The sequence below is a fragment of the Neomonachus schauinslandi genome, chromosome X (assembly GCF_002201575.2).
Source record: "Neomonachus schauinslandi chromosome X, ASM220157v2, whole genome shotgun sequence".
Lineage (NCBI taxonomy): Eukaryota > Metazoa > Chordata > Mammalia > Carnivora > Phocidae > Neomonachus > Neomonachus schauinslandi.
The window spans coordinates 101,897,036-101,912,295 of record NC_058419.1 but is presented as its reverse complement, the minus strand read 5'-3'; the positions used below and the strand labels follow the sequence as shown (position 1 = coordinate 101,912,295).

Genomic DNA, 15,260 nt, shown 5'->3' with positions numbered 1-15,260 from the left:
TAAAATCTTTTTAAAAATTAAACAAATAAAAGGAAAACAGATCACAGTGAAAAAATAATAAACCTGCTCATCACTGTTGGTATACTTTCAACTTTTTTTTTTTTAATTTAAGATGTTTTGGCATCATCTGTAGCCTCCACCCTCTTCTCTAAGCCTCAGCCATACTGAAGTTTTTACTGTTCTCCAAATATCCTCCCTCTGGGCCCTTACTCCTGGGGTGTTCCTTTGGAATTCTTTTCCTTGCACATTGTCACAAGGCTGATTCTTACTCTTCCTTCAAGGCACAGCTAAAATGTTCCCTTTGTTTGGAGGCATGTAGTTCTTCATGCCTTCGTAGCACTTTTAGAATCCCGTTTGCGGCACCTACCATATTGCATTGTCGCCATTGACACTCCTGTCCTTCCACGAGAATGTGAGCTACTTACAGTCAAAGGAATGTCTTCTTTTTTTTGACACAAAACATTTATTAGTTTCTAACAAAAAGGCATATAAGGTAGGGCTATCAGAAAAACTAATAGAGAAATTAAAATTTATCTTAAGGTCAGGAAGACTTCTTCACAGACAAATAAGTGGTTAAATGTATAAATCCTATATATGTCACACTATTTTTTCCCCTTTTTGGTCATGGACTATTCCAGGAAAATTTAATTATACAACTTTTGAGGAGTTCTAACAGTGTCCACCCTAAAATGTTAAGTGAAATTGCTCTTAGAAAAATACTGGTTTGATGAGAAGACAGATATTAGTGTATTTTGGAGAAATTTGGTTAGTTTCTGACTAGACTTCATTCCAGCACAATCATTACTCAGAGGGCAATCACTTTTTTTTTTTTTTTGAGAAAGGGCAAACTAAATTTTAAATTAGCATCAGAATTCTACCCATAATTACCCGATCAATATCGGAATAGATGCCATTAACTATGCAAAGATTAACAGAATTTCAGTTCCAAAATTTGGAGGAAAAAAAATCTTAATAATGTATAAAAATATTGACAAATTTAAGCTAGAATTAGCTCTAGAATGTTTTATTTTTACTTTAAAAGGATGGACAACTAGAGATCAGCAGAAATGCTGTTAAAACTGCTATTTGCTTAAAGTTGTTTATATTAATGAAAAAAAGATTAATAGTCTCCAAGTTAAATTTCACAAAATGAAATCACTGCCCTCTGATTTAACTTTCAGGGGTAAGACAGCAAAACCCAAGCATCAGACTCTCTTTTTCTGTCCATAAACACATATAAAAGTCAGCATCAATACAAATGATAATATAAGGAAATAAACACATGGTTATGTCTCAGGTCCCACAACAAAAGATACTATGATATTTAACTCTCCTACAGTAAAGTCCCATTTTTCCCCCTGGAATAGCAGATTAATAGAAATGTGAAATCCCTAAATTTCAGGCAATTTAGCAATTGATTTTGATTTTGATACCAGATACTATGATGTGAAAAGCTATAAAACCCAAATGTTTTCCATGTCATTTAGCAAAGAAAGGAGGAGGGAGAACCCTCTACCAAACTTCACTGGCTACTCCATCCCAGGCCCAGTTTCTGATCACTCACTCGGTTCCAACACTTCCAAATGGTCAACCTGCCCCACAGAGCTGCACCCCAACTCTTAACTCCTTTCACATCAAGAGCCTAGTTTCCTTTCTGTCAACTGATTCCTAATTTTCCAGGAAACTCTGATTTTTCTGATTTCACATTGATCATAAACCATTTTAAATTGAAGAAAATGCTATAATGGTTAAAATAATTAAAGTGGAGATGAAAACTAGATTACTTTAGTGTTACGGAAGATGCATTTCAAGTGCTCTGCAAATATATGGGAAAGTGGCAAGAAAACTCACCCTGCCTGGGTTCCTAACTACTCAGTATAGTACCATCTTGCTTTGATTACTGGTTAGGACAAGAAGGGAAGCAAAGGCTGTAAAACATGCATTTTTGGGAAACAGAATGGCACTTGAAGATTTCTTAGGAGTTCACCAAAGCATTTTAATATCCGTAAGGATTGTCAAACTTAGTACATCACAATTATTAAAAAAGCAAAGGATTGGGACTCCTGCTTATCACTGAGTTTGGCAGAAACACATTTATATAGTCCTCCCTTGTAATCACACAGTCCTTTATAGACGATGAGTGTGACCATTATAAAGAGTCTATGACAGAAGACAGAGCTTCATAATCCAGCTTTACTAGATTATAAAAAACTCCTTCTCCCCATGCATTACTTTGTATATCTCTGAAACATCTGAAAAATACTTTTCTGTGACTTACTAGGCTGTAGGGAACTTTTAGATACATTACAATTATCTCTAGAAGAATCTGGCATCTTTCTCCCATTAACTGAATGTTTCAACTGGATCTTAAAAGACGGCTGCCAATTTTCAGTTTTTTGAGCCTCTCTGAGATTTTGAATGCTCTGTATCAGTCTCTTGTTTGAAGTTCCTATCTTTGGAATTCTTCCTCTGTCCATTTAACAATTTGTCTGAAAATTAAAAAAAAAAAAAAAAACAATTTGTCTGGAGGTGAAGATGTAGGACGTAGATGATACTCATCTGGGGATCCTTTTTGCCGGTTTGGCTTCTTTTGTTCTTTATCCACTTCTTTCTGAAGCTGTAACACTAATAACCTATCCTGTTCTTCTTGTTTATGTCTCTCAAAAAGTAAGTGTTCCAAATCTATCAGTTTTGGGGTAGAGTTGATTTCTGTTTCCTCTTGATCTGAGGAGGCTTCGGGGAACATTTTCCTTCTTTTTGCAGAAACGCATGGATCCCTGACTGCTTCACAGATTCTGGGTTTTTTCTTTTGGAAGTATGTTTACTGATCGATAGACAAGACTCTTCATTTTCTGTCTCAGCTGTATTACTTCCAAATTTCTGTGTCATACCTGATATAGGGCACCCACTCTCTGTTTTGCCATAAGGCTTAACTGCAGCTTCCCCAGAGCAGGGAACTCTGCCTTCAGGTGCCTCATGATTTAGGACACTTAACTCTTTATCATCATTCGTTGGTCTCACTTTGACTTCTCCTTCAAGGCACCATGCTCCACCACTGGCACATAACTGAGGCATAGGTGACTCTGAAGACTTTTCACCTTGTTCTTGAATTTCCACGCATATTTGCTGAGAAACGGTTGGCATATCTTCCTCAATTTCTGTATCTTGCCATGTAGGGCTCTTTACAACACTACTGTCAGTTTCCTTAGACGTGGAGTCCTTCCTCCTTTCTTGTACAATTTCAAACTGTGATGCTGACTGAAACTGAGATTTAGGTGACAAATACTTATGAATATCTCCAGTGTTTGTTTGTTTGTTCTTACTTTTCTTTTGAGACTTGGTTGTGACTGTAGCAGATTTTCTGGAATTCAAGGGAGAAGCCAAGACACTTGCATCACAGAAATTGTTAATATTAATGCTTAGCTTCCTTGCTAGTTCTTCATCACGTTTCAGTTGTTCTTCCATCTCTCTTTGCCTTTTTTCTGCCTGTCGTTTTTCCTCCTCTTCCTCCTCTGCTAATAATCTCTGTATGTATTCTTCACTGGCTTTGTTTTCTTCTTCCTCACTGGCTCGTCGCTCTGCCTCCACCTTGCTTATCTCCTCCTCATATTCTCTTCTCAATTCCCCGGGTCTACTTAATAAGCGAACTGGCTGACAGTCATCAACGATTTCCTCTGATTCCTGCCCAGAAATTCTAAGCTCGCATTCCTTTGGATAGTGTTTTTGGATTAATTCCCACAGTTCCATGTTGACAAGAGAATTTCTTCGGGTATGGTATCGGGTCCACGAAGAGATCCAGCGGCGACAGAAGGGACAGCATAAACTCGCCTTCTCGATAGTCGATTGGAAGCATGGGTTACAGAGCGTGTGGTTACAAGGCAGCGTTATGGGCTCGATTAGGATTTCCAGACAGATGAGGCACTGGCATTCTGACAAGGACGGGATGGCGGTTTTGGGTACAGCCATTTTAATATGCTAAAAAGTCATACTCAACGTCAGTACCAGCCGAGGGTGCTCTCTTAGCTCCCGGCAGCCAAGCCCGAGGCCGCCCAGGCCGGAAGTTCCGGGGCCTCAGCGCTGACAAGAACGCTGTTACCGCCCGGAAGCTGAGCTGCGCGGGAGCAGGACTTCCCTTTTACCGTTGTGGCGGCAGCACGCGAGCCTCCACGTTGCAGCTTTCGTGCACCTGGACCCGTTTCCCGGCGCTCTGAGCCCACAGTCCCCTTTCTTCAGTCAGCCAAAAATACCTCATCTTAGCAGTGGTGCCGTAGCAACCCGACAAGGGCTAGTGACGTCACAATTGCCCACCCAAACAGCCAGGAATGTCTTCTTTTTAATAAGCATTTTATTTGACACCACTTTTACATTTACAGAAAACTTATAAAGACAGTAGAGAGAGATCCCATATACCCCACATCCAATTTTCCCTGTTATTAACACCTAACATTAGTATGGCACATTTGTTACCATTAATGAATCAGTATCAATAAATTATCAACTACAGTCCGTATTTTATTCAGATTTCCTTAGTTTTATGCCTAATAGTCCTTTTTTTGTTCTAGGATCCCATCCAGGATAATGCATTACGTTTAATTGTCATGTCTCTTTAGGCTCCTTTTGGCTGTTGACTGTTTCTGACTTCTCTCATTTTTGATGATCTTGACAATTTCAAGGAGTACTGGCCATGTATTTTGTAGAATGTCCTTCAACTGTGATTTATTGGATATTTTTCTCCTGATTGAACTTAAGTTATATGTTTTTGGAAGATCACAGAGGAATTGAGGAGCTTACTTGTCATGATGAGCACACGGTGATCTATGAAACTGTTGAATTACTACATTGTACACCTGAAACTGATATAATGCTGTATGTTAACTAATGAATTAAAACAAAACCTTTAAAATTTTTTGAGAAGTCATCATGTTACAGATAAATTTATCTGACATTTATTCATCACTTTTATGCATAGTGTTCTGTTATATGAATATCTCACAATTTATTGATAGACATTTGGGGTTTTCATTTTTTGTTAATGTAAGTAATATTGCCATTAATCATCTTGTAAGCATAAACACACACACACACACACACACACACATTTTTCATTGTGCATAATAGTTGGCATTATGTAGGACTTTTACCTAGGAGTAGATTTGCTTATTCAGAGTATGTATATTTTTAAATTTACTAGATATTGTTGGGGCTGCTTTGGGTAATGGGCCTACCCCAACTAAACGAAATGAGGGAAGGAGGGGAGTAGTACTCCAGAGAGAAGTTGAGGTGACAGAAAAAGATGAAAAATGTTTAAGGAATATAAAGAATATAAACAGGAGATGTCCACTACTTTTAAACAGTATGATTTCTTAAAAATTGTAAAATGTGGTTTGATATTCATAAAATTCTGTTGTGGGTAGTATAACAATTTTCTTCACTTCAGTACTGCTAAAAATTTAAAATGAGTCAGACCATTTGAAAAGCCATTTAATTTCTAGGGCTAAATCATAGAATGAAGTAATGATAAGAAAACAGACTGTGAAAATGTTAGATCAAGAAAAAAAATTTTACCAATAAAATGCAGGAGTCAGCAAAAACTGAAGAAGGGAAGAAAAGAAAACTGACTTGAAAAAGCATAAAGAATGAAGTGATTGCTACAAGGTGATGGTTTTAGTAGCATTTTTATACTTGGTGTAACATTTTTAACAGACTTAATGTAGCAATATATTTAAACTACTTTCCAGTCAACCAGAGGTTGAAAATATGCTCTCAAAAAGTACATCTTCCTCCTCTTTTTATGGATGAGAAAGCTGAGCAAAGAAAGGTCAAGTGGCTTTATCACAAAACATCATGGTGACAAATTTAGGAATAAAACTTAATTTCCTGAACTTCAGTTTATGATTTACTCTGCTGGATAATTAATAGCAAGGCATTGTATTTTTCATATTAGCTCTGGTGATCACTATGAAAGATTTATCATTTAAGTTCAACTGAAACACATTTTACTATGAGACCTTTAATTCTGCCACTGATGTAATTAAATGGTGCATTTGTAGCTTAGCCTATGGGTTCAGTGATTATTTTTTTTTCTTTAAAAAATGGTATCTTTTATCCTCCCTTTTAAAATACTATTTTTATTGACATTTTTCAGAGTCGAGTTCTTTACTGACTGTAACCTAATAAGCATTGATGAAATTGATAACAAGAATTGATAAATTCCAGACTTGACTTTGTGTGTTTGATAATGTGCTAGAACTAATACCCACAACAACCATCACATATATTATTTTTGATAAAATGGAGCATGTTACAGATAGCCTTAGCTGTTTTTATGAGTAAATGTGTCATATTTTGCAACTCAAAAATCATTTCAATTAATTCAGACTTTTGAATTGAAAGAGATTAAAGCTGATCAATATAGTGAAACTGAGTTTAATCATTTTGGCTGTCCAATCTTGATGTGGAATTCAGTCCCTAGAGCAAAAGACCTCTCTTATGAGTATTTTCTAATGATAACTCTCCTGACACTAATTACCTTAATTTATTGTTTAATCTCTCAATATATTTAATGAATTGCCAAACTGTATTAATCAAGCAAATGTTTAATGTCAAGACATGATAACTTTGAATAAAAAGCATTATGTTTTACTCTTAAGTAGAAAATGTTGTAGAATATTTCAGAATATATCAGTAGCAAGGTTGGGATGTGCCATTTCTGGCCATCGGGAAAAGAAGACATTATTCCTTTGGATGACTTCCATCAATATCAGCAATAGTAAGCATTAGTAATGAGAATAGTTAATACTATTTACTATGTGCCAGGATCTAAGTTCTTATTTATTTATTTATTTATTTATTTTTTAATATTTTATTTATTTGACAGAGAGAGACACAGCGAGAGAGGGAACACAAGCAGGGGGAGTGGGAGAGGGAGAAGCAGGCTTTCCGCGGAGCAGGGAGCCCGATGTGGGGCTCGATCCCAGGACCCCGGGATCATGACCTGAGCCGAAGGCAGACGCTTAACGACTGAGCCACCCAGGCGCCCCTGAGTTCTTATTTATAACCACTCACTTAATCCACATAACCTCAGTTTGCTCACCCTTTAAAACTTTTCAAGTGCTTTCTATGTACGAGGTATTCTTCTAGATTTTATAAATTGCACTTGAAAATAATCCATATTTTCCTTGCCCACTGACTGGCCTCCAGCCAGGGCCTCAAATGAGCCTGGGTCAAGATGGTATCAAAAACAAAAAGAAAACCAAAACCAAAAAACAAACCTATATTACACCCCTAAGAATGTCAAGTACTAGAATCCATAGATACAGGCTATAAAGTAGCTATGCCTAAAATGATGAGTGTTATTTTAAAAAATCTGAAAGAATGATGCCAATTTTGTTGCTGTGTGAGAGCATACATATTAAGAAGAGCACTTGGTCAGCAGTACTCCCTACCCCAGATCTATTATGTGTTTGATTTGATTGAATTCTATTACCTACTTTTTGGTATTATATTGTTGCCTAACATGGTTTATCAGCAAGAGCTAGCCTTTAATTTCTTGCTGCGTTTGACAGCACTGGATTTGAAGTGTACTAGAATGTTTTCATTACGCTAGCCCTACCAGTGCAATCCTTCAGACTGTCTGCCTCTGAGAAGTGGTACAGTCTTCCTGTCCCCAGTCATCCCTCATGTCTGACCCTGGTGTGAGAGTTGTACTGCTTCTAGCCTTGCACACCACTAACCCAACTCATACCTACCTCATTGTTAGAGAGACAGCAACTTTTCCTTTGACGGCTAACCATATGGCAGGCACTGTGCAAAAGGATTTATAAGCATTATTATCTACATTTTACCAAGGGTGAAATTCAAAGTACATTGTGGACATGGATTTGTAATTTTAAATACAAATCATCATCATTGTTTCTAATGAAGTTCCATTCCTTTATTTGCACTCTCCTGCTTCTGATTCTCTTATGCTTATTTCAGCAAATTCAATTGTGAGGCTGGAGAGCTGACCAATAAATATGCTTTGATAGAATGATTAGTTTAGTCAGTTAGAGAAACAAGCAAACGTCTGGAACTGTGCTGTCCAATACAGTAGACATTGGCAATATGTGCCTACTGAGCACTTGAAATGTGACTAGACTGGATTTAAATGTGATATAAGTATAAAATACACGCCAGATTGCAAAGACTTGGTAAGACAAAATAATGCAAAATATGTCCTTTGTAATTTTTATACCAATTACATATTGAAGTTGTAATATTTGGTTAAATAAAATATATTACTAAATTAATGTTACCTATTTTCACTTTTTAAAATGTAGCCACTACAAAATTGTTAATTTTATATGTGATTTGCCTTATATTTCTCTTGGACAGCACTGCTCTAGAGAGTGAGTGTGATCTCAGTCTTGAAAAGTGTAAGGGGAAGACAGAGGACCCGGAGCCTTGGTTGTGGTTCCCTTGATGGCTGTGCCACACCTGAGCTAAAAGACCTTGTCCAAATCACCTGACTTCCTTAAGTATTGTCTTAATGTTGGGACTGTGAATACCCACTCACAGTGCTATGGAAAGGAGTAAATTAGCTCAGGCATGTGAAAGCAGGCTATAAAGAAATGTGCAAATGGAAGTGTCCACTGTTATGGTTTAGTCTGATCTGTGACTCTTTACCTTGGCTTGTTTTAATTAATGGAATGTTAATATTTATAATCTTAACCCAGTCTTTCAAATGACATTGATTATCATCAATACAAATCATTGAGTAATACTAAGTGATGGTTTCTATATGTGGATTAATCTCAGAAAATCTTATTTCTATACAGTCTGTTAACAAGGGTAGTCCAGTGTCTCTAAGGGATGTAAATAATGAATATATGCATGTCTTGCATTTCTGCTTTTGATCTGATGGTGTGTGTGTGTGTGTGTAACTTTGACTTATTAATGTCACTTCTTTTTTACAAACCTGGTTCCTTCTTTGTGGGTCACATTTTAAAAACCCATTTGAGTATGATTCCACTTTTATGAGATACTTAGAATAAGCAAATTCGTGAAGACAGAAAATAGAAGGGCTGGAAGGGGGGAAATAGAGCGTTGTTGTTAGTCACTACAGGGTTTCAGCTTGGGGTAATGAAAGGTTCTGGAAATGGATAGTGGTGATGATTGTACAACATTGTGAATGTATTAAATGCCAACCAAGTTGTACACTTAAAATGGTTAATAAAATAAATCTTATCTCATGTATAGTTTACCACAAAATGTCCATTTTAAATAAATGGTCATTCTTAATAGTTGGGAGTGCATTTTAAAGTTTTTTTTATCATATCAAAGAATTTTTTTTTTAAGAACATCCTTTCCCTACTTCATGTTGGCTCTAGTTTGACAGGCATTGATTTTCCATAAACCTTATGAAACACAAGCCATTATGTTGGCATTTTATAACTGCTTTTAGGGGTTGTTTTGTTTTGTTTTGTTTTTTTAAAGATTTTATTTATTTGACAGAGAGAGACACAGCGAGAGAGGGAACACAAGCAGGGGGAGTGGGAGAGGGAGAAGCAGGCTTCCCGCTGAGCAGGGAGCCTGATGCGGGGCTCGATCCCAGGACCCTGGGATCACGACCTGAGCCGAAGGCAGACGCTTAACGACTGAGCCACCCAGGCGCCCCTGCTTTTCGTTTTGACATCACCAAAATTGACTGAGAACTCAATATCGCACCTGTTTCCGTACAGAAGCTCTGGTGTGGATGGTTTCGTAGGACAAGCTGACACCCCTATTCCTCAGTGTTCTCCATCCTCCCAGTCTCATCAAATCAGAGACTGCAAATGAACTCTAGAATGATGCAGATAGATGATTACGTATCTAAAAGTAAAACTTTAAGCATAAAATATAATAGGACCCAGGATCTTGAGAAGGATTCCAACATATTTGATGGCAGTTAAGTCTCTAAGCACTATGAATAAAGATGGCTGTACCCTCAATGCTAAACTGTAGTTAGTACGTTACTCCAGGCACACTCTAAAATATGAAGACTGAACTTAGGACATAATGTCAACACTAAAACTTATGTGATAGTGGGCAAGATAAACTTTCTACTGGTTCAGTAAATTAATTAGATGTTTTAGTGTGATAATACTTATATGTGTGTATGTACATATATATTTTTCTTTTAGAGAATTATCAAGCCTATTTTATATACAGCTCTTATATTCCTAATTTTATTGTTGCTTATGAAGTGGCAAGAAATTTATTTGTATAAATAAAATGAAGTTGATCTGTGTAAGCAGTAGGTTCCTCCTAGACTTAATGATATTATATCATCCCAATATTAGTTTAATTAAATTCCTATTATCTTATTTGTTAAAGTGAACAATGACACATAGTATCTACAGTTGAATTCTTGCAAAAGCAGTACGATCATACTGCTACTTCGCTATGTGTGTTTTCGTTAATAAACTGAACTCTGTCAGCTTCGTGTGTACAGAACTGAGGAAAAAAATTAAAACCACCGCCAATTTCCTATCATACTCACTTTATGTGTTATTCTTAATGAAGTCCCAGATTGATGTTTCTTCTTTCCTAGACACCAAATTGAGAAGGACAGTAAGAGCTTGTGGAGACTGTGGGAGAAAGTGCACTAATGATTATAGATGGAGAAAATAGGAAATGTTCAAGGGACTGAGAATATTAATATTATTTGGATTAAAAAACTATGATATGATATAATTAGATGTTAAGATTTTTTTAATTTAATTTTATTTTATTATGTTATGTTAGTCACCATACAATACATCATTAGTTTTTGATGTAGTGTTCCATGATTCATTGTTTGCGTATAACACCCAGTGCTCCATGCAATATGTGCCCACCTTAATGCCCATCACTGAGCTAATCCATCCCCCACCCCCCTCCCATCTAAAACCCTCAGCTTGTTTCTCAGGGTCCATAGTCTCTCATGGTTCGTCTCCCCCTCTGATTCCCCCCCCTTCATTTTTCCCTTCCTTCTCCTAATGTCCATGCTATTCCTTATGTTCCACAAATAAGTGAAACCATATGATAATTGATGTTAAGAATTGGGAAAATTCGGAGTAATGGATGAGCAACCAGAAGTTACTGCACTAAAAATATATCAAGTAAAGGTTTCATCATGATTTAGGTGGGGTTTTGTTTTTTAATTGTTTACTGCATACATGGCAGAATGTTTACTTTCTCCTCATCTCATCTTCTTTTCTGGTCAAGTGAGATTACATTTATAGCTCTCTGAGTTTAGCATTTGACAGTGGTTCCTGAAAACTCATTGCTCAGTACTGGGAGAGATCGCTGGTGCTATCTTATTTGAAGGCTTTTAAACTCCCTTAACTATAGGGGACAAACAGGGTTACTGGAGGGGAAGGGAGGGGAATGGCACTTGTGCTGGTGAGCACTGGGTATTATATGCAAGTGATGAATCGCTAAATTCTATCCCTGAAACTAATAATACAGTATATGTTAACTAACTTGAATTTATACAAAATCTTTAAAAAAATAAAAATTTAAATTAAAAAAAGCAATTATAAAAAAATTGATAGATTCCCCTCTGAGGTATGTTTAGGCATAGACAAGCTGGAGGAAGGTCATGGAGAGGCCAGTGATTTTTCATTGCTAATTATTTTAGTACTCATATCTTTCAAAGATATTTTATAGTTTAAAAAACAGGAAGCAGTTGAGAAAATCAAAATATTAGGGTTTGATATGACAGTTTCATAATTACATAATAAGATTTTGAGTGATGAATGTTTATTTTCAAAAAGTTTTAACTATTTGGAAGAGCTTTTATTATTTTTGCACTATGAACAGGTCCTCTAGGTATACAGTATTCCAGGGTTTTAACTTGTCTTTCCTGTAATTTTGAAGTCTTTCTTGATAAAATCAAGAGGTAACTCTTGCAAAGTAACTTGCAATTGATGCAGACATTGTATAATAACATATTTAGAAGAATTTTTTAAAACTACCTATGAAAAAACTGCATGGAAATAGAGTTGGTTTTATTCATGTCAAAATATATGGCTTTTGCATAAGAGGAATTAATGTTTCCATTTCTTAAAATGCTTGACCAACGCTTTTAGTCATTATGTTAGCATCTGTTGTTCCATCTGGAAGACCTAAAAAATCCAGTGAATTATAAATGGACAGTTCAACATGAATATGTAAATTAAAGACATTTTATGAATTCTGTGTAAGATATAAAGAAAGAGCTTACTCTGTGCTTTAACTAAAGATCTTACTATTTATTTCTTAATCATCTGTTGGGTTAGGATAGGGTTCTACTCCAGTATATCACCCAGGACTTATTGGAATATAAACAGTATCATAGATTCATTATGAATATCATAGACTTTGTTTCAAATGATACAGTACAATGTGTTTATTAGGGAAGTAAAAAAATACAAATTAACATTTAAGAGGTATTATGTTAAATATAGAAGTACTATCTGTAGTCAGTGCTGTGTTATGGTGTCAACAGAAAAGTTTGGAACTTTTAATGAGCACTTATTGTTAATGTTCCATTAGAAAATTATGCTGTTTCCATACTGCCATCTTTTGAAGGACGCATTTGCTTTAGTCATTAAACCTCAACACATACTCTGAACATGAATATAAATGCTGCTATCTCTATGCCCTGCCTTCTAAGTGTTGTGATTTCTAATATTTATTTAAAATGTTTGGTTTTCAGTATATCACTTACGATCACAAAGCACATGCTGAGCTTTTTTTAAAATTGAGTTTTGCTCTGTCAAATTAAGGATGAAAGAATGACACTGAAACATATGTCCTTTTTTTAAAAAGTAAAAATGCATTTTAAACTTTTTAAGGGAAATCGTGGCTTCTAAATGTCACGAACATGTCATGTTTTTTCTATGCATCAACTTTTATGAGTCCCCGATTAAAAATACAACCTGAAAACAGAATGTTTCTACTTAGATATTGTTGCTATGGTGCTATTTAGCTAGTTAATCATATAACCCTTTCAGAATAATGAAACCAGTAGCACTTGTCAACACCAAACATGAAAGGAATGAAGTAGCAGAGGTGTGAAAAATATCCATTAATATGAAAGCAATATGTTACGGGGGGCAGCAAAGAGGTAGTAAGCTATTTACTATTTACTGGTTGGCTATGACATTGCTAAAATTAGATTAAAGCAAAATAGCTTAGTACGAATATAATGAAATAGTTTTGATGATGTTTTCCACTTGGGGTATATAATTAGATCCTTTTATATTAATCTAATTTCTCTATGAGTTAAATAAACTCAATAGTGTTGACCTGCCTTTTCATGTGCTTTTTTTTTGATTCAACAAAATCATTTGATAAACATTTTGAAAGAAATAGAATTACATTCAGAGCAACACTTGTATACTTATGCAAGCTACTTACAAACATATAAATGAATGTGCTCTATAGTTGTAAGGTCTGCATTTATTATTTTAAATGCAGTGAAGAAGTTATAGATACTTTCTACACAGGTGCTATTCAAAGTATAGGTTGCAAATAACAGAGTAAAGAGGTTCTTTACCCCAAATAAAGTGTCACTGTTTTTGATGGCAGACAACAAGAGGCTGAAACAAAGACAAAAGACAGTGAGTTTGAAGAAGAGATAACAGATTTGAGACATACAAAGGCGGTAGGACAAAATAATGAGATTAGTTACATGTGAGTGTTCATGGAGTAGGGGCTGAGTTTTTGTTTGGAGGATTTGAATTTTGAAGGATTCAAGATGAGCCTGTTTGAAGAGTGTATTAGTTGTTTTTTGTTTTAGTCCAAGTAACTAATGGCTTAAGTAACAAAGACACATAATATGTTTTCTAATAAGAATTCCAGAAGTAGATAAGGCCCAGGATGGGTAATTCAGCAGCTACAATGACATTATCAAGGACATTTTTTTTTTATCTTTTCTCTCTGCTGTTCTCAGCAAATGACTTGACCTCATAGGCTGGCTTCCCAAATGGCATCACATGAAGACCCCGATGTCTACAAACGGAAAAAGAATTGGTCCATACTGTATTCCCTAAACAAAAGCGGGGACAGTTTTCCCAGAAGTTCCCAGAGCAGACTTTCAACCACCATCCCATTGTTTAAAATTGCCCATGAATAAACCATTCACTAGAAACAGGGCTAAGATCACCATCAATATGACTGGCTTTGACCATTCATGATCAACCCTTGACTTAAAAGGTCCTCAGCCTCCTCATGAAGCACATGAGGACCCGGAGTAAGGTAAACAATATCAAGATAGCAAGGATGGCTAGGAAGCGGGTGTTGGGGAATGGATTTTAGATAGGCTACTAGATTGTATGCCCAGGAAGTGGCAGTTAAGGTTTCTTAATGTTGGCTTTGTCTGTTAGACGGTTTCAGGATGCGACTGGAAATATGGCCCTGGAAGATGTTAAGAATTTGAGATTAATCTGCACACATATGACGCTTGAACCTGTAACAGTGAATGGGATTATTCACGGACAAGGTATAGAGTAGAATGCGAGGTGTGCAAAGGACAAAATGCTTTAAGGATAACAAAGATATTAAGAAATGGTGATTTTCCAGAGAGATAAAATAAAAACCAGAGAGGCCATTTTTATATGTGAAATACAGTTAAATTCCAAAATACAAATTTGTTTGGCAGAATTTTCCTTCCTCAGAAGTTCAACTTGGACCCTACATTTCTAATTCATAAGAATCCTAACACTGACATGTTTTTTGTTCATTTGTTTAATTTAAAAACATCTATAGTGACGTTATTCAAATGATTTCTGGGCATTGATAAAGTCAAATTTAATCTGAGAATTTTTTTTTTGATTTGTGCTATTTTTTTTCTGGTGTATAACCAGAGTCCTTGAGGATAATGACAGAGTATTTCAGCAATTCCCCTCTAGTAGGTTAAGATTAAGGTTTCCACTTCACTGCAGCTCTTGGAGTCATAGTTATCAATATAGGTGAAGCTCTGCGATATCAACATGTCAAGTATACCCTTAATTGGAATCTCAGATATGTTTTCATATATGTGTTTCTCTACTTTGCCACACAGTTCTTTAGTGGGTGGGTGTGGCAGAGTAGACTCTTCTTTCCTTAGTGTAATATAGAGTTCTTGCTGGGCAGCAGCTGCTCAGCCCGGAACTGTAGTTACCCCTTGAACACTGCAGGCATTAGGGGTGCCGGCCTCCTGCGTAGTCACAAATTTGCCTGTAATGTTTGTGGGGTTTTTTAAATTGTATTTCTTTGGTAAAAACAGCCTGGAG

General features: G+C 36.1%; 2 protein-coding genes across 2 annotated transcripts in view; one reads left to right on the top strand and one right to left on the bottom strand.

The window, feature by feature from the left end:
* Positions 1 to 15,260, top strand: part of IL1RAPL1 (interleukin 1 receptor accessory protein like 1) — a 665,379-nt gene that overhangs the window by 128,511 nt on the left and 521,608 nt on the right. The window lies entirely within an intron of this gene.
* Positions 2,217 to 3,966, bottom strand: LOC110594264 (E3 ubiquitin-protein ligase RNF168-like). The gene is given in 4 exon segments (XM_021705791.1): positions 2,217 to 2,390; positions 2,392 to 2,492; positions 2,527 to 2,790; positions 2,793 to 3,966. Coding segments are annotated over 4 exon segments (1,701 nt in total). The 3' UTR covers positions 2,217 to 2,228.